General features: G+C 27.5%; 1 protein-coding gene across 1 annotated transcript; it reads right to left on the reverse strand.

Annotated features, from left to right (window-relative positions):
* Positions 1-302: 302 nt before the first annotated feature.
* Positions 303-19,965, reverse strand: LOC142328232 (S-phase kinase-associated protein 1-like). The gene is made up of 4 exons (XM_075371841.1): positions 19,826-19,965; positions 17,621-17,735; positions 7,906-8,135; positions 303-4,151 (listed from the first exon to the last, which is right to left on the reverse strand). The coding sequence occupies exons 2-4, from the start codon at positions 17,733-17,735 to the stop codon at positions 3,975-3,977; spliced, it is 522 nt and encodes a 173-aa protein (XP_075227956.1). The 5' UTR covers positions 19,826-19,965; the 3' UTR covers positions 303-3,974.
* Between the last annotated feature and the right edge of the window lie 309 nt (positions 19,966-20,274).

Consider the following 20,274-nt stretch of genomic DNA (forward strand, 5'->3'; position numbering starts at 1 on the left):
ATAAATTCAACATGAACTGAGTGATTGAATAATAATTATATAATAAGAAGACTGCTACTAACTTAAAAGAAATAATTCTGAGTTTATCAATAGTAACAGCAAAACTTTTTCACTATATTATATAGTGAGATTATGAAGGAAAATACAATGCAGTAAAAATTGTTTGAACAATCATACAGGTTGAATTGACAGCTTCCTTTTCTTCTTCTTCTGGCTTCTCAATTTACTTTCAAGCAACCTTACAAATAATGAAAAAAAAAAAGTCTAAAATATAAGGTTAAGGAGATAAAAATCAAGAAAAGTTATGAAACACATGAGCGTATAATTTTAAACAAATTCAAACAACTTATTACTAGCATATACATTTTTATATATCAATTAGAACATATATATTTACAAAACGGTATATAAAAATACAAAAATTTACAACATATATATTATAGCACAATATTTCATACTATTAAGGCACAACAGAATAATTTTTTTAACCAAGTAAGAAGGATATATAATATACTGTCAAACATTTAGTGTGCTTAATTAGTTGCTGATATAAAAACTGCATAAGTTCATCTATAATATTCCACATCTGTTAATGTTTCAAAACACTCCAGGTGAAATATTATTTATTTATTTTTTTTATGTATTACCTACCTTTTTAGTGTAGCTGTGGAGTGTTGTACTTATAATACTTGAAAGAGAAGATATATTCTTCTATCTCATTTTAATTATACAAAAACTACCTAAGGTTTTTTTTTAACAATTCTGTTACTGAAAAATTTCATATAAAAAACAACAGAATAATTATTTAATGATAACATTAAATTCCTAAGTGACCAATTATCTGAATATAAAATACCAATTATCTGATGTACTTAATTGTAAATCAGTTGAAGATCAAACTACAACACAATAAAATATTATACTACTGTGTATTAAGTAGTATAGTGCATTTTAGTAATACAGGGCTACTGATTCCAAGCCACCATCACCTACTTACATCACTTTTATTCAACATTGCTGATTTGGGTTTTACATCAGATGTTTTTAATATAGTAGGAAACTTGTGAGTGATGCATATACCTATATAACTTCTAAAACCTGAAACATATTTTCATTATGCCCATAGGTGCAATATAGTAACAATAATACAACTAGTAACATATAGGTATAAACGTATGCTACTTACACAGGGCAACTCAGATTATATAACCATATCACCTGTTCTTCCAGACCTACTGGTTTAACTACACTTTTCTACCCACAGCTTCATTTCAGGTTTTGTGATGTACATTGTTTACAATTCTACTTAGTAATTACTCATCCATTATTCTTCAAGAAATAGTACACCACTATTTTGTTTTTAAATAAAATTTTGAATATATAGATTTTTTTAATTATTTGTGATAAGCAAGATCCAGTTAACTTGCATAATGAGAACTCTACTTTTTGTTATTTCTGTTGATAAAAACACAAATATACAATTTGATAAAATACAATAAATTTAGCACATTAAATGTCAGGTATATTAATATGTCAAACTACAAAAGATCTACTAATTCTACTAGCAACTATTTTATTATTTATAAACAAGATATCACAATGATTCACTTGTTCATAATCTGGAAGCCATAAAAAGCAAAACATTTTATTCGATGAGCATATAAACTACTGATACCATTACAATATACTAATTTAAGAACCTTAAAACAATTTTATTATATTAATTTTTCATCACTAAATTACTGATAGTTCTGTTAAATTAGGTTACGTTAATAAACAAAAAAAAAAAAAAAATGTAACAAAAACCCACCATAAATGAGGGTGAAAGGACTAACTGAAAATTCATTACACAAAAAAAAATCACAACTCCGGTTAATGTAGAAACTTTGAACAAGTGTAATAAAAAAATAATTTTTTTTTGTAATTAACTATCCATAATAATGCCACTCAATAAGGCTCCAGTATTTAGCCAATCTACAAACAATCAAAAAATAAAATGTTCTAATGACAAGGCCATTCATCTGTCTCTAACTCATTTTAGCTAATGTTCATAAAAAAAATTGAACAAAGTACATAAGAACAGTTAAGTCTGACTCTCAGAACTGCTGATACAAATTAACTTATAAAAAAATATAGTCATACCTTGTTTAATGAAGAGGGTATGTTCCACGAAATTGCATAGTAAAATGAAGCTGCGTTATCAGTAGTAAGAATATTATGGTCAGGATAGATATAAGTTCCTTCATACATAAAATAATATATACTTATGTAATCATTAAGGAAAGTCATTTTTATTCAATAAATTTTTAATACGTTATAAACATCAACATTAACCATTTTAACATGTTTAATTATATTCATAAAGTTATGTTTTCAAATAAATCATGTGTTGTTTGTATAAAAGTTCATTGGTCTAGTGTTTTATCTTCACTTATCCTTTACAAACATTTTTATACAATACGACTTTAAAAGATAACCAAAAAAAGATTATAAATTCTGGACTTCATTATTATCGTGGCTTCATTATCAGAGGCAACATTAAATGAGGTATGACTGTATATAACTATTTTAACAACAAAATATAATCATTACATAATATATAATTGCTAAACTAACATCAGCAGTTTAAAACTTTACAGAATATCCATTTTGGTTAACATAAATAAATGGTAAATAACCACAATTTATAAAAATTGTAAAGTACAAATGAAAAATTATTTTTGGATGAATTAAGATAACATTTAAGGTTATTATAACAGTTTAGTTTTATTTATGTTTAGGAATAAATAAAATATAGATCACACACACACACATTTAACAGGTAAACCCACCCTAATCGCTTGTTCAAACAAAAAAAAACTTAATTCACAAGTATTTAAACAGTTTTTAATTAAGACATATTTATAAAATATATTATAAAACTGGTCTTTAAAGTTACATAACCACATTTAGCCAGTGAGTATTCCATTCAAAATTCTAACTGGTATGTTATAATAAAAGCGTCAATACAATGTCCATAAAGGTGAGGGAAGGAGGAAGATAAGAGAGAGAGAATTTGATTCATTTTCTAACTAGACTTAAGCTAGCATCAAACGACATACCTCAAGATTATTATTTCTATCTTTTTAGGAATTATTATGTAAATGAAAGCAAAACCCTGTATTTTAGGGTTTGACACACTCAGAAACTGAGTGTATCAGTTTCTGAACAAGTAAAAATAAATTTATATTAGGTCATTAAGAACACTGTGACCTTCAAATTAATTTCACTAGTAAAACACGATTAATAGTTGGAACTTTAAGGCAAACATTCAGGAAGGAGGATCTGTTACAGACAATGGCGACAATGAGAGAATTAGGAGCCAAGACCAACCATAATAGCCAAGAGGAATTGATCGTACATTTTACTTTTCAGTGAAATAAATCAAGAAACATCAACAGATAATATGAATTCAAAAAAAAATAGTTATTCATCAGTAATATACAGAGACAAGTTGATAAGAGGAAAAGAGTGGAAGAAAATTTGAAGGAATCTACGTTTGGTAAATGCAACATATTTAAAGCTTACAGAATAAAAGAAATGTATGAAGAATCAAATATTGCCAACATCATCAAACAAGAACATCTAAAATGACTGTAGTTCTAAGAAAGTTTCAATTGAGAAGATTCTTTGCTGTTTTTGCCTGGATGTTACCTAACATTATTTAAAAATTTTGAAATTTCTAAAAAATTTCATATACAATCTACTGCTACAATTTTTGCATTAACAGTTTCAAAATAATTCTGGAAAACATTCACTGAAAAGATTATATAAGGGGGTTCTACAGGAAACGAACATTAAATTATACTTTCAACTGCTTAAACAAAACTAAAGTGGGCTTGGTTTTGGTTTACCTTATTAAAGAAAAAAAAAATAAACTGTTGTGTACAAAATATATGCTTTAACATAAAAAAAAGTAACCAAGAACCTTTTTTTTATATCTCATCACGAAGTGAACATAATTTTCTGATTTCTTCCTTCTCCTCATCACTAAAATTATTTCTTATGATAAAGGTTCTCCGCAACTCTTCTGGTGACTTTCCCTTTATCATGTTAGCAATTGTTTTACAACAAACATCAAATAATCCTTTAATATCTAAATAATTTGCAGCCTAAAACAGAAAGTACACAACTGTGGTTTAGAATATGAAACAGAAAGCAAGTCATTAAACAAATTACTGAAATTATTTTTTAAATTTTATAATTTTTAATAACAATAACAAAGTACATGAAATTCTGCATCCAAACAAATCTTTAATATGAAAACAGTATATATTTACAGACATAACATATTAAATTGCTTTGAATGAACCCTAAAAGCAAGGTACGTTACAGTACTTTAAAAATAAATTAAAATGCAAGAAAAGGTTGAGAATTGTGGAGAAAAACTTACAATAAATAAAGAATATTGGCTAATTACTCTACTACAGAGTAGTAAGTACAATTTACTATAAACTAGTGATCTGACTGCAGATTATTTTAGAACAGTTAACAAAATATAAGTTTGTATTAAAAATATTTTGTCCTGGATATAAGTAAATTTAAGGCACTATAATTTATTTCATCTTCCACTATTGAAACATACCTATAAAATGAAACTATTTAGAAATATGAAAAAAATAATAAAATTTATTTTTTGTTCCACTAATTAATTACACAGATTAACTTAATTCTAACAGATAAATAATAATCAGTTCACTTTTTAAAAGAATCATTGTAATAATAACTATTGTCAGTAAATACAAAGTTGGATCAAAAAGTTTCAGAATTGGTCCTTTCTCTCTGAAGTAGTTATAATAAAAGGGAAATTTACTTTTTTATAAGTCAGCAACATTGATTATGTCACAATATGACCAGTACATAATTACTGTTTTCTTTTCAACAATAAATACCTCTAGCTATGTGCTTATCTACTACGTTACACAATACCATCGTAGTTAAAAATATTCTCCACTGAAGAAAAGGTGTCAAATTCCAGATGTTTATAATTAGCATCTACCTTCCATAAGAAATTATAAAAATATTGATAGTTTTTCAAGGAATAGAAGAAAATCTGCTAAGAAAATATTATCAGAAGTTAAATATCAAACGGAACTTTCAAAAATGTCAATGTAGTCATCTAAAAGCACCATGATTATCAACACATTGTTATAAATTTTTTTTTTTGTCTGCTAACTAAAAACAAACATCAATGGCACTGCTGTTAGAGAGAAATATTCAGAATTTGATCTGTTGGGAGTTTTTTTTTATTATATTAGAATGAAAATTTTACATTATTCTTAAGAAAAAAATTTCATTTATAAAGTGCAAAGTGAAAATTGCACTAATGAAGACAATTTATCTTTTATTCACTACATAATCTACCATGAATTTATCCCAAAAGGCAACAATGAATAATAAAATCCAAGTCAATATCTTTTGTTAATTACAGGATGCAATCATTAAAAAAAAAAACACTAATGCAGTAAGATTTAAAAAAAAAAAAATGTTTCTATGTAACAATATATCAGCACACTGACAAGCTTGTGAAAAATTATCTTGCTTGGCAAAGTATTAAATCTCTGGAGCAACCACTATACTTTCTTGATATATAATTTTTATTGGTTTCCTCGCATATGACTATACTCTGTGAAGGAAAGGAAACCAATAAATACATCGGCACCAATGCAATAAATCAAACTGAAGAAACTCTTAAAAATGAGTTAATTATTTGCTTAAGTAATAATATTGAAACTGCATCAAAATAACTTATTTTATAAAATATAATGTTTTTAATGTACATAGTATTCATAAATAAACCTTCTAGCCAGATTTCCACTGATAGAGATTAGAACACATCTAAAAAGCAAAACTATTCGTAGAATAAAAATTAAACCACTAAATATCAGTAGTATAAGATTCATTTTAAGACAAAAAGTTATGAACAGACCAAACCCGACAACAATTACAAATAGACTACACAGTACTCATATTAATTAAATTTTTGAACAAATTTTGACAGTAATTGAGTAAAAGTATACAGAAAAGATAAACAAAATACCGTAGGATGTTTCTACACTTTTCACTTAAATGAAATGGTTTCTACATATTTATTCATATGCAATTTTACTCACACTGGAATGGTAAAAATGTCTAAGAATTCATTTACTACAGCTCTAAAATAACACTAACTGAATACTCTTACGCTATAAAAATATAACTTGTAATGAGCATATTCAAAAGTATATCATTATTTATATTTTTGCCAATTTTTTACCATAAAATGAATGATCAACACCCAACAATAACTTCTGATATTAAAAAAAAAAAATTATTGTTATTAAATTATTTATCATAAATTTTTTTTTATAATCACAGGTTAATTTCATAAATCAATATATTTAAATTTAAAAAAAGGAGATAAGTCTGATTTGAACCGAAATAATAGAATGTGCCTTCCTCTTCTAAGATCCAAATATTTCATTAATTCAAATTTTATTTAGATATAACTCTGGAACCAATGAAAATAAGTATCATGTATGATATAACACTGAAAAGCTTTCAATGAAGACTTATTCTGCAGTTAAGAAAAAGTACAACATCCAAATTTTTTTAGATTTTGGGCTATATTTTGGACACTTTTGGTTCAGTCGATTGCAATCAAAAAGGGAGGTGCACAATTAGATGTTAAAACAGTCCTAAATCAAAAATTTCAACATCCTATGGCTATTCATTTTTGAATTATGCGAGATACACACGTACAGACAGATGTCATGCCAAAACAAGTCAAAATGTATATTTCTGTTGAAATCTTAAAATCAAAATTTTTCACGATCACAATACTTCCTTTACTTCGTACAAGGAAGTAAACATGCCAGATGTAAAGTAATATCTCCTATTTTTTATAGTTTGTAATGAATTCTGTAATGAAAATTTCAGAACAAAATGCTGTTTGTAATGAAAATTAGCAAAATTAAATAAGAAAAATTTATTAAGCAGATAATTTGAACAAAAAGAATTTGTTAAGTTGTTTTTTTTAATTTTAAACCATATCCTCATTTTGATGGGTGATCTGTCCGTGTAGGTTTAAAAATGCACTTTATTTGAAACTGCTGCTGTAGGTATACAGTTAAAAAATGTATCACATTCACAGATACTTTTCTCTCAGTTGACATCCATTTGTGAACATTTTATTTTGTTGCATTAGTTTTTATGAAAATAATTTATACAGCAATGACTTTTTTTAGTTTGTATTTATTTTATTATAAAAAAAAATCTTGTTATTTCATGTTCAATGAAAATTATCTTTTAAAAAATACTTTTCAGGATTTAAAGATCTACTTTCCTAACAATCATCCAGATCTACTCAAGAAACATAATTAAAATAAGAAAATAATCAGCAGCAGTTTTTTTAAATCAAATAAAAAACTTACTGTTCATATGTATTAGTTATGAAAAAATAATACAAGGCAGTTTTCTTGAAAAAATTCATGAGCAAATCGGTTAACCAATTCAATAAAAAGCATTTATGAAGTATAAAAATAAAATCAATGATAACCCATTATTTTTGTAGCTGATACTCCCATGACTATACTTATTTGACTTAACAACAATAAGTCCATTCACTGAATTCTAATTAACTCAAAGGTGAAGTCTCTTAATACATATTAATTATTGTACTTTATTAAAAAAAATTATTAGAAGCTACAAAAATTCCCAAAAAATATTAAAGCTTAAAAGGATAGATATTTAAGCAAAACATACGGATTAAGTACTAATTTTACACTCACTATTAAAATATAAGAAATAATAACATCTCTTTAATAAAAAAAAAATAATAAACAAAATTTTTTGAAAGTAATTAAGATAACAAAAAATAAGAATTACCGTAATAAGTTTAAATAAAGTTGCCTGATCAACTTTTAAAAAGTTTTTATCCCATTCAGGAATGTCGTCACTTCTTCTAATGACATCATCATCTTCTTCATCTTCATTTACAGGAGGATCATCTTTATGATAAGTAGCCCATTCAAGTACTTTTTTAAACATTACAGAATCTAGTTTTTGGAGGGGAACTGGATTATCATCATCAAAATTTGCATCATTATTATCATCCTCTAAAGGAAGACAAAACAAAATATTTAAATTAAAAAAAAAAAATATATATATATATATATAAATATTGAGAGTTTGAGTGTAATTATTGAGTCATGCAAGTTATGAAAATCTTGCTTCATCCTAGTTAAACTGTAAGCTATTTTTGGTTGGCAAGATAACTGGTAGAAGTTTATTTATTGGCTTACAAGTCATGATAAACAATTCCTGTTAAATTTCTATCTAAAATAAATAGTTCTGAACTGTAAAAGCAGGTGTTCTTGCCAATGGAGCCGTGTTCTAAGCCAGTTATTTTTACACGGATTTGAATACTAGATCGTAGATACCGGTGTTCTTTGGTGGTTGGGTTTCAATTAACCACACATCTCAGGAATGTCGAACTGAGAATGTACAAGACTACACTTCATTTACACTCATACATATCACCCTCATTCATCCTCTGAAGAATTATCTAAACGGTAGTTACCGGAGGCTAAAACAGGAAAAAGAAAAAAAATGGTGTTCTTGCCATTGATGCTGAATATGAGCCAGTAGAATCAACTAAGGATTGTTATAAATTCAACAATAACAGCTATATTTATTAATATGTCATTTAAAATTAAAATAGTTTCATCTAAAAGCATGATTAAATACAAATTACTTGCTTTGGGTCTGCATGTTATCTTTGCATTATACTGCAGTACAACTAAAATTACTGACTCAGAATACTTAAATAAACTACTGTTTAAAAAGGTGAAGGCCAGATTTAAGAATTTTGAAAATAGAAGAATTACCAAAATCTTGTTCAAGAACAGCTTTCTGAACAGTTGAATATTAATTTTCAACTAATCTCCAATCACAAGTTAACAACTTTCTATAATTAGCAGCAGATTTGGTTACCTGTAACTACAGCAGTTCCATTAACAGTTTTTCAACTCACTTTACTGTGTTTAATACAATATATTCAGTTATTTAATCTTAGGAGAAATATTAACCTTTCCACAGTTAAGTCTTCAGGCAAGTGAGTTTGTGACTTATCTTGTGTGATTTTTTTCTTTCAGTTATTCACACACATCTTAGACTGGATTTATGCATAATTATAACACATGTGGACCACTTTTTTCAATCTGAACAAAATATAGATTGTTAGATGCAACATTACATAGTAATGTTATACTTTTAAAAGAACCTATTCATAATTAAGATATATATACTAGAATCTGCACAACTGATTATGACTGTTTTTTTTTTATATAAACAAAGGTGTTCAGGTAAATAACAAACAGTCAGTTAGAATATTCCATATTTTAACCATTTTGCAGCCGAGAACTTGAGAACTCCATTTGTCACCATGTTAACACACTGAAATGTATTTCTCCACAGCAAGCAAGCAAGCAGCCATAAAATACAACTTCAATGCATTTTGCTATACACTGCACACTTTGATAAATCATACATTGCCCTCTTTTAGTCATAAATTGTAATAAAATAGCTAAATGATGAAAATAAAGTACAAATATAAGAGTAATGGAGAGAGTTCAGCGATATTGGATGTACTGTGGTTGACTGGTTATTATTTTTGGATTATTTGATAGCGCGCTGTGCTTATTCCTTCTAGTTAGTCATAACTTTCCCTACCTTTGAACAGTTACTTTTTTACTTAACATACAGTGTATATTTAACAAAAAAACAAAAAGTGAAAATAGATATAAAATTATAAGAAACAAGCTGATGGTCAAGTTTTTTCCATGGTAATTGTAATCAATTGTCAAAAGATGACACTGATTTTCTTACTGCTGTAGAAGTGATATGGAGATGTGAAACCTGTCAAAAAATCCACAGAGCAAATCAAGTAAAAAAAGAAGAGACTCAAATAAGGAATTTAGAATCAGACTTGGGTAAGTCATCAGTTGAAGCCTGTCACAAGCAGATGGCTGAATTGTTGTAGAAAGTTGATGAACAAACAAAACAACTTCAGGATTACAAAAAAAAAAATTGAGAAAATGAATGAAGAAAATTTTCTTCTGTGTAAAAGAGTAAAACATCTTGAAACAGAAGTAGATGATTACAACAACATTCCCAAATACATTGTTTTGAAATCAATGGAGTTCCTAAAAACAGGAATGACGATCCTTTTTAAGTAGTGAAGAACATAGCCATTAAACTTGACGTGCCCTTGTAAAAAGAATTTGTTAATGCTTCTCATCATATTGGATCTAAACAAGAAGGAAGACCACAAGGAGTAATAATGAAGTTCATTCGCAAAATAATAAGAGTAGATTTTAGATAAGAGAAACGTCAAGCAGCACTTTAATATTCATGATATTGGTTTCACTCCAACACCGGCAGAAATTCTATTTATAAATGAAAGTTTAAGCTCACTTAGATGCAATGTATTCAGGGCAGTGAGAGCGATTAGAATAAAAAAGAATTTATTTGGGTCAAACATGGTAAAATTTTCCATCATAAGAAAGAAGATAGCAAGACTATTGTTCTGACCAACATGGATGATGTGGCTTCACTTCAAGATGAGTAATGTGGTTCATTATAAGTTTTGTATATGAGGTCTGTAAATAAAGTAATGAGACTAGTTTTTTTTTTTTTGGCAGCCATAGTGGCAGCACCGTAAAATTACTAGTAAACATATGGTTATATGAACAGCTGATTTATATTAGGTATTCATATTTTAGTCTATTGTTGACACCTAAGATGTAAAGAAAATTTTTGTGATATGTTATTAAGAACACAAGAAAAAACTTTGATCATTTTATTCTGAAACTTAGAACACTTGATATAATGCCACATGTAATAGTTCTCTTAGAAATATGAATAGAAGAACATGTTACAATCATCATTTTATAACTTAATTTTTTTTTCAGGTTATCATTTTACAATTTATCAGGATATAAAATGTTTCCTAAATGTAAACATTTGCTACAGCCAGGAGGGATTGTGGTTTTTGTAATTAATTCTTATCTTATCAAAGATTAGATAGTGAGTTACATAATGCTGTCCACATCCATTTGAAGATAAAGATAAATAATAAAGCAAATTGATAAATAATATAAATTACAGGAATTTTGTGTAAACAATTTTATTGAAGATTTTGATAATATGAGTGATAAGTTGAGTTAAAAATAAAAATATAATAATAAGTGGCGACTTAAGAATTAATATCCCAATAAAACTCAATAGGCAAGTAAAGTTACTTAATTAGAATGGCTAACCATGGCCTAATACAACTTACTGAGGAACCCACTTGAGTGACAGCTGACACTATTACTCTAATTCACCACATTTTTTTAGGCATAGTTGTAACTGCAATATTAAGCCAGTCAGCTGGGTGGTTGACACTCATTACATATTTTCTACTATTTACAGACTTATAACACTTTATTAATTGTATAATAGTTTAAGGTTAATCAAAGTGTTATGAGTCTGTAAGTAGTACAAAATTATATGTAATTAGTAAAGAGCCTCAGGAAGATCTAAAGAATGATCCATACTATAAAATGCATTAAAGGGTTAAATAAATCACAAACCTCTTTAAGAGGTTATACTGTTACAACAAATTAACATTCATTATTCATTAAATTTAGAGGCTTAATCTGTATAAAAACTACGTTTAATACATAAATATACAAAGTATTAATAAATTTATAACTGAAAATACTTATATTTTTGGTTTCATTATTGTTTAATTAAAAATGATTTTTATCTGACAAAAAATTAAACTACGGAAATTAGATACCTCACTAGGAAATCCTATGGTTTAGAAGAATAAATGAAAAAATATGATAAAGCCACTATGCTAAATTAAAATTGAAATTCTTACCTGAATTAATTATAAAGGTAATATAACATAAACTGGACAAGCAAATAAAATCATTGGTCTGCTGTTTATTAATATACAAACATTTTATGAAAAGAATACAAAGTGAAATTAGTAAGAAAAAAAAAAGATAAAACAAGTTAAGTATAAAGCAACCAAAACTAAATATATAATATTTAGAAGTTTGCAATATATTAAGTACTACCTAAAAGAAGTTACAAAATAATCCCTTATCCAACTTTAATTAAACTTTCTTTCATACGCCTACATTACTGTTATTATTTTTTAAGCTGTACTATAAGTATAATACTTAAGCTCTATTAAAACATTTTTAGATTATTTATAATTGCATTGCAGGTAACAAATTTGTTTTAATAAAGTTTTCTCTAAAATGCCTCTGAAGAAAATCAAATTTTTTTATGGTATCCCCATCACCTTAATGAATTTTGAAAAAAAATTAATATGATCAATGCCCCATACAAAGAAATATTTGAGCCAAATTTAAAGAAAATCAGTTTTGTTAATCCTGAGATATAAGACCAAAAGCAGTGTGACACACATATGTATGCACATATCAAAAAACCATATGTTTTTTATTTTTGTTCTATATGAACTAGTTGAATCCTAAGTGTTTGCAAAAACCAGATAACACATTCTTGACATGATCATACTTTCATTTTTAATATAGCTATTCTAGCAATATTTACCAGGAAAGAATGTTATTTTTTCAATATTACTAAAATCAACCTGATCCTTAAAAAAACAAAAAAAAAAAACATATGTTATTATTTCTCACATAAATTGATAAAAAAATTTGGAATACATAACGATTTTTTTTAAAAATGTCTATTTGGTTCTGACAAGAGAACTTCACTTTCCTTTCTAAATCATGTACTGTTGAACCAAACTAACTGCACATACGGCTGTGCCTTTCGGTTACTAGCCTAACCGAAAACATCTTGCTTGCTTCAATCAGTTGATACTGTAATACAGCTAATGTGAAATACTAACCTAACGCTCATCAAAAGTAAACTAGTTGATAATACACCTCATTAATATATAATTTAGAAATAACTATTTGAATTTACAATATTAATATCAAAATATGATCTTATAATATGGTACCTTTACCTATAACATAAACTACACATATTATTTTAATCCCAATTTACCCAATAAAATGTGATATTTAATAAAAAAACAATGACCAAGTATGTTATTGTAATAGCACTATAACATAATTAGATAGTGTAATATTTAAAAAGCATATTTTCTGCCAATTAATTGCAACTATTATGAATTATTTCATAAAATGTATTATAATGGTAAAAAGTAATATTTTACTGTACTTATCATAGAATAAAAGGTTAAAAAACATGTTATTGTTTTACAGATTTTATTATAATAGTCAAATGCGATATTTTACTCTACTTTGCTTACAATGAGATGGTTAAAAAAATTTTACTGTCATTTAACAGTTAGCACTACGTTAACAACCAAGGGATAATAGAGTATTAATCTATTATCCCTTGGTTGTTATAATAAGAGATAAAGTATTAATCAAGGCATATTTTATACAAATTGAAAAGTCATTGGTTACTTTTTTAAGTACCTTCACTTTTTCACTCAAGTGGCTCAATCCCACTCATGTCATCTGGATCTTCATCACTGCTGAGTCAGAATTGCTCTCCAATGAGATGACAAACGATTCAATGAGGTTGTCGATCTCACTTTCCTTAGATAAGTACTAGTCTTAAATTTTTTTACATGGTCGCACTTCCTTACCCAGTCTTTTTAACCCATGCTAGCAATCTTCTCTTCGATTAGCATTTGAACTTGAGGAAAATACAAGTTGTATTTTTACTAGCGACATAGCTGTTAACATCAGCGCATATGAGTTCAATTGGGTTGAGGTCTGGATGATATGGTTGCAGTCTTAAGACATCATGACCATTCTCTTGAACAACTTCATCAAAGATATAGCGGCAAAATCTAGATTTTACCGCTATGACACGTTTACCAGTTTATACACTTGGGCACATACATAGTATCGGTGAAAGGAATGTTGTGTTTCACAAGCCAGTCTTTCATATCTTGATTTTTCTCTTTGAGTTCAGGGCTTTATCGATTTGAACATTGTGGTAAGGTTAAATGGGAAATTAGAGTAGAAGTTTATAATGTATTGAGACAAAGGTTATTACAAGGGGGCTCGACGAACTATACAACGTATGACTTCGAAGGGTCACAGAATCTAGTAGTAGGGACATATGATAGATGTCCGTTAGAATTAGAAGCAGCAAAGAAAACAGATGTAGGACCGACATACCATTTAAAACAAGAAGATAACATATTATTTTCAAAGACGTTAGACGTAATAACAAAAGAAGAAATAGAACAGAGGGATTAATAAATGGGACATTTTAATACCAGGTATACAGGGTACAACAATAAAACAACAAATAATAAAACCAGCAAAAGAATTTTTAAGTCACAATATAATGGGTGACAAGTATTTAGGGGCCGGAGCAGTATTCCAAAATAGAGTAACATACCCGAGTATGGTACTAGGACAACCATATGTAGAGGACGAAACCGGATTATGAAATTTAAATATTTTATTAGAAAAATATACCACATGAAACCAGATTATGATAATACCAAGGTAAAAGAAGCACTATACAGACAAACAGTACCACTACCAATAATTACACCAATAGCTGGTCAAAATGATGTATGTAAATATGTATGTAATTCATATGAAATAGATGTAAGTTAATATTTAAAATTGCAAATAACATTGTATATATAAATAAAAATAAAAATGTATATATAACTTAAATATTATAATATATAAAATATGTAAATTATCCGGATTACAAACACCCGGATATTAAGAGAATAATTTATTGTGGATTATATAAAATAAAATATATGTTATCATGGCACTTCCGAGAAGTTTACTCTGTTATTTTCCTACTTCCGCTGTCCAACTACAATCAACAGTTTATATGATAATATCATGCCACGATCACGTTGCATATGATATAATCCTATAAATTGTTGCTTGTTGTCAGTAGTCCAGTCGTGACTCTGTTGGATGACAGCCAAGAGGATGGGTGATAGTGGATGGCCGCTTGAGGTCATCTACTATCACTTCCATTTTTTTGGTTCGATTGTGTGTCTATTAGACACAACTGTAATACAGTTACAATCGCCAGTTTGTCTATTACTAAAACACTCTTGGCTTCAAATTTGGCAACAATTCTTCTTTCATCCATTTCATAAAAATATCACTGTTTACATTATCATGATAGTCCCCAGATTCATTTGCTGTCTTCCACGTTGTCCAGACAAAACTTTTTTCACTGCCAGGATGAATAATTATTAATCTGTGCCCTTAGAGATTGGATGTTGGACACCACTGTTGAAAACTGTCTGACCACAATTGATTTTTAAGGTGACTGCTAATTATGTACGATTCATCGAGATAAATTATGGGCCGTCCTTGATTTCTGAAATGCTTCACTGCCTTCAGATAAGAAATTCTTTTTTCTTGAACGTCTGGCATTTCAATTAATAGTTTTATGTTATTTTGGGCCCTTCTCCATTTGAAGTCAAGATCATTCAGAATATACTTCAAACTGCTTTTCTGCCCTTGAAAGTTAATACTCTCTCGATGCTCTTGTAACAGAATTTTCACTGTATGAAGATAATGTTTTTGCAGGTGAAAATTACAAACTGTTTGTCTTACCATATATTTATTGAAGTCGTCCAGTCCTGTGATATGCCTTTTACAAGTTGGTTGTTTGCCTGGCATTGAAAAATGTTTTGTTATCATCACTATCTGTTATTTTATCATTAATAATTGTTGTATAAAAAATTATACATCTTGACAAAATATATGCACTTTTTCAAAGACCTGACCAAATAAATAAATACAGATTAAAAATATTCTGTTACTGGAATCTCCTCTTTGGCTTCTAACATTCTGCTCCTGGTTTAATTGATAAGGTATAATTCTAAAAAAATATTACAAAAAATATGCAACCTTCCCACTCTGCAGCAGAATAAGACTGGATGTTAATATATGAAATATGACTGTAAATAGCCAAACTTAGCGAGGAAAACTTTTGAGAAGCAGTATTTTTACATCTAAAGAAATGCAAGTGAGAAAAACTGAAGATAATTCTACAGAAATTCTACAAACAATAAAGAAATTCAATGTTCTACAAAATTTTACAGCAGTATACCAAAAAGAAAATTTAAGATTTTAATGAATATGAGGTATAATTATGATTTAATAAAATACAAGAGGCAATCAATCAAATAAGTTTGACTGCAGAATATTATTTTGTTTACATATTCAATATTTATAGATCCCTTTGATGAACATATTTGTTCAACAAATATATATATATATATATATATAATTATATATATATATAGTTCTAACATATATATATATATAAATTAACATGTGGAAAAACTTTTAATCTATTACTGTTTAATAAAATATACTGAGAAATTAATATCCAATGTTTATATTATGTATAAGGCAAACATGCACTATAAAAACTTACTATTTTGTTTCTATTTAAATTTGTGCTGCATTATGTTAAGTTTAATTATGGAATGCTACTATTAGAATGGCAACAAAATACTTGTATATACCAGTACCCAGTAAGTTATATGAATTTGTATACAAGTATCGTGTATGACTGTGTAACATTTTTGGTTATGTATTTTATCTTATTTATGATACATGTTAGTGTAATTATTTCATCATAATGCCACTGCATTTGAATTATTGACTAGCTGGAGTATGAATGTAGTTAGAGTAAAAGTATAAGTGAAAGCAGTAAAAAGGCCCACTAACAATCAGGTAGAATGTACGTTGTTAAATGTCATAATTATAATTATAACAGGTAAGCTAACAGAAGACTCTTCTGAAACAGTTCTCAACAATAACAATGTACCTACACCTGGTTTAATAAAGTGTCATCTTTATTCTATTAACGACACAGATTAGTTGTACAATGATTAATTTAGAAATTAAAATGGCTATGATAAACTGAATTAATTTTTATAATTCTTCATTTTAAATACCTTATCTCAGTGATTGGCACTGCTGCTCTCACCCTGGTGTCAGCTGGTGTTATATCAAGCAATTTGTTTTTTTAAATTAGCCAGTTATTAACTAAAATGTGATTGAAAAGCATGTTTGATTTGAACTATTTCTATTCATTAAGTATATTATTAATGTGTGATTATATATTTCATAATTTCAAGTGTATTATTATGTCCTTTCTTGTGTATGCATAGAATTACAAAGTAGTGAGTAGCTTATGTTTTACTATTCCTGAATGACTTTTTTATTTTCAACTTACCTACAATAATATCCATAACACAATTTTATTAAGAAATATATAAGCATATTTTTATGAAAACTAACAACTGTACTAGTCATTATTACCCAACTCATGACCAATAAAAGCTCTAAAACAGATGAACTCCAACATGATGGAAATTTTCAGAAAAAGAATAATGTTATAAACATATTTAAGTTCTATATACTCTCAAATAAAAACAGTTCAGGAATATGAATATGTAATAATGTCACAAAATAAAAATTTATGATTAAAAAATAAACTTTGATATATTTTCTGATAATTTTACCTCCTAAAGCTCTTAGATTTTCTAACATATCTCTCACAGTGTTTGAGACCATTGCAACTTGAAGATCCACATCAAAGATCACTTCATCACATGTCTTAAGTTTAATATTCGGCATCTACAAATAATAACAATTAGTGATGAATAAACCTTATTAGCCTGAGAAATTATTTACCATGCTCAAATTAAACTATTACGTTCATAATTATAAATAACTTTATCAAATATAATTTATTTAAAAATAAAATTAGAGCTGATTAAACAAATTTGACGTGAAAAGGGCACCATTAATCTATTTATTGTTATAAAATGGATCCAATATATTTTTAATCAGTTTGATCACTAAGACATTTTAAACATGAAGCAATTAACAATGTTTCATGCTTGCTGTTATGACATCAGCGCATATTTTAGTTTTAACACCATAAATGATGCTTTTGTACTTACAAGTGACAAATGTGTGTACTTACAAGTGTGAATGAGGTATAAGCTACACGGATAAGTTGTATCAATTTTGCAACAGGTATCTTTGATCATACTATTAAAGAATTATTGTTCTAGTGACAAGAAGCCCATACTGAAATACAATTTCTTGGGATTTTTTTTAATGAAGAATTTTATTGCTTGTAAAAAATAACAAGCATGACTGGGATTTCAACCCCACACCTTCCAGATGATAATTTGCGTTGCCATTACTCTTCCACCAAGTGGTATAAATTTAAATATTCCTAATAATTTTGAATATATTTTCTTTAATCATAAAGAAAATTTTCATTCAACCCCAGTATAAAACTCCAAACAAGAGAATAAGAGATTGTCTGTATTTCTTGAGAGCAAGTATACCAACCACAGTAAAAGATTATTTCTTAGGAATCTAATACTGCACAATTTTCAAAACAGATGTTTTGGATAGCCAGAAATGAGGTTTTCTGGGCTAGAAAGTATCATTTTGTGCAGGAATTGAAAGAAATATATCACATGTCATAATACGAGCTGGGATGACATCCCAATACACAAGGTATATTTGTCTAGGGTACGGGGATGTCTTGGACAAATGTAGAAGGTTTACGGATTTAATCTAAATTAAAGCTGATTTGTTTATAAATCACAAAACGTAATATATATCTTAATTTCAAAATAGTGGTGCAGATTTTTAAGTGCTGTAGAATTGTTTGAAAAAAGTATCATTTATAAAATAATTTTCATATAGTGCTAGATTGATAGAAAAATGTAAAAGTAGAGGTGAATTAATTTTTTGGAATTTGTATTAGAGTAAACAAATTTAATACCTCTTTAAAAAAGAAATATATTCAATGAAGATTAAAACTAATTTAATTTTTTCCTGTAATTAAAATCTTCTTTGTTCTCTGAAAAAACTACTGTTGAAGATGATCAATTTACATTTTTTTAAATTGATTTTTATTATTTAGTTAAAGTGGTAGAAAACAGAGATAAATTGACAGATTCTTTAAAAATGAAGCTTAGGGAGTTTTTTATATTAAACTATTCAACCTGAATTATCAGTTGGTCCTCCTACAAACAAATCTTATTTATTATTTAGTGGGAATCCTCAGTCAAAACTCAGGGTGGGGAAAAATTGAAAATATTTTTACTTTGTAGAGGATGTTACTTTATCAAACTTGTGATATCAGACGAACTGAAAGTTAAATGAAAAAAGGTATGAATGAACGTATTCATTGACAAAGTAATATTTTTAGAAAAAGTGGTAACATTTGGTGTTTCAAACAGTTTAAAAATTTGAATGCAAGTTTCGTTCAAAGCAATCAATGAGGAACCATATCTAAAAAGAATATATAACTTCTTAAAATTTAAGTTTTGTGCGTACGCCTTGACTAGTTTTAAACTTTACTTACGGACAATAAATATAATGAAATAATTTACACCTGCTTTTTAATTAAGTTGAACTACAATCAATTCTAGCATTATTCTAAACCATTGTGTTAACGGTAAAGTTAAATGTAAAACACGTGTCCAACAAATTGCCGGTACCGGTAAAATACACAAAAAATAACAATATTATGTATTGAGTAGCAGGCAAATTAATATCTCTGTAGTACTACTATCATGTCAAAAAATTTGCATTCGGCATAAAATCACGTGAAATAAATTAGGTATATTAATTTAATTTTCATATAATTATAAATTAAAATATTTGCACATAATTATTATAAAACCAATATAACATACCTTCGATGTAAATTGAGGAACTGAGTTAATTAAAACACAAAACACTGAATTTTAACCTCAACTAACTCGCAGAACTCTGAAATTACTGACGAATTTTCCTCATTATAAACTATTGTGCAATAGTTGTAGATAAACAAATCTTACCAACCTTCATTTACCAATACATCTTTAATGCCTGATGCTATTGTAAATAAATAAAATTTTTTTTATTTATTTAAAATTTATTATCCCAATTTTGAAAGAAAGATTATCCTGCACGTGATATATTTTAAAATCTTTTGAAAAATCAACAAACTAAATCAATCTGGTATAATTTTCCTAGCGTTCTCAATAAATTATCTTTAAAGTTTTATATAAATCTTGTTTTACATAAATTGCATTATAAATTTCATACCCAAGGTTTTTTGTTATCATCATGTAAAGAAAAAAAAAGTTCACTTACCCCATTT

The sequence above is a fragment of the Lycorma delicatula genome, chromosome 7 (genome assembly GCF_047948215.1).
Source record: "Lycorma delicatula isolate Av1 chromosome 7, ASM4794821v1, whole genome shotgun sequence".
Taxonomy (NCBI): Eukaryota; Metazoa; Arthropoda; class Insecta; order Hemiptera; family Fulgoridae; genus Lycorma; species Lycorma delicatula.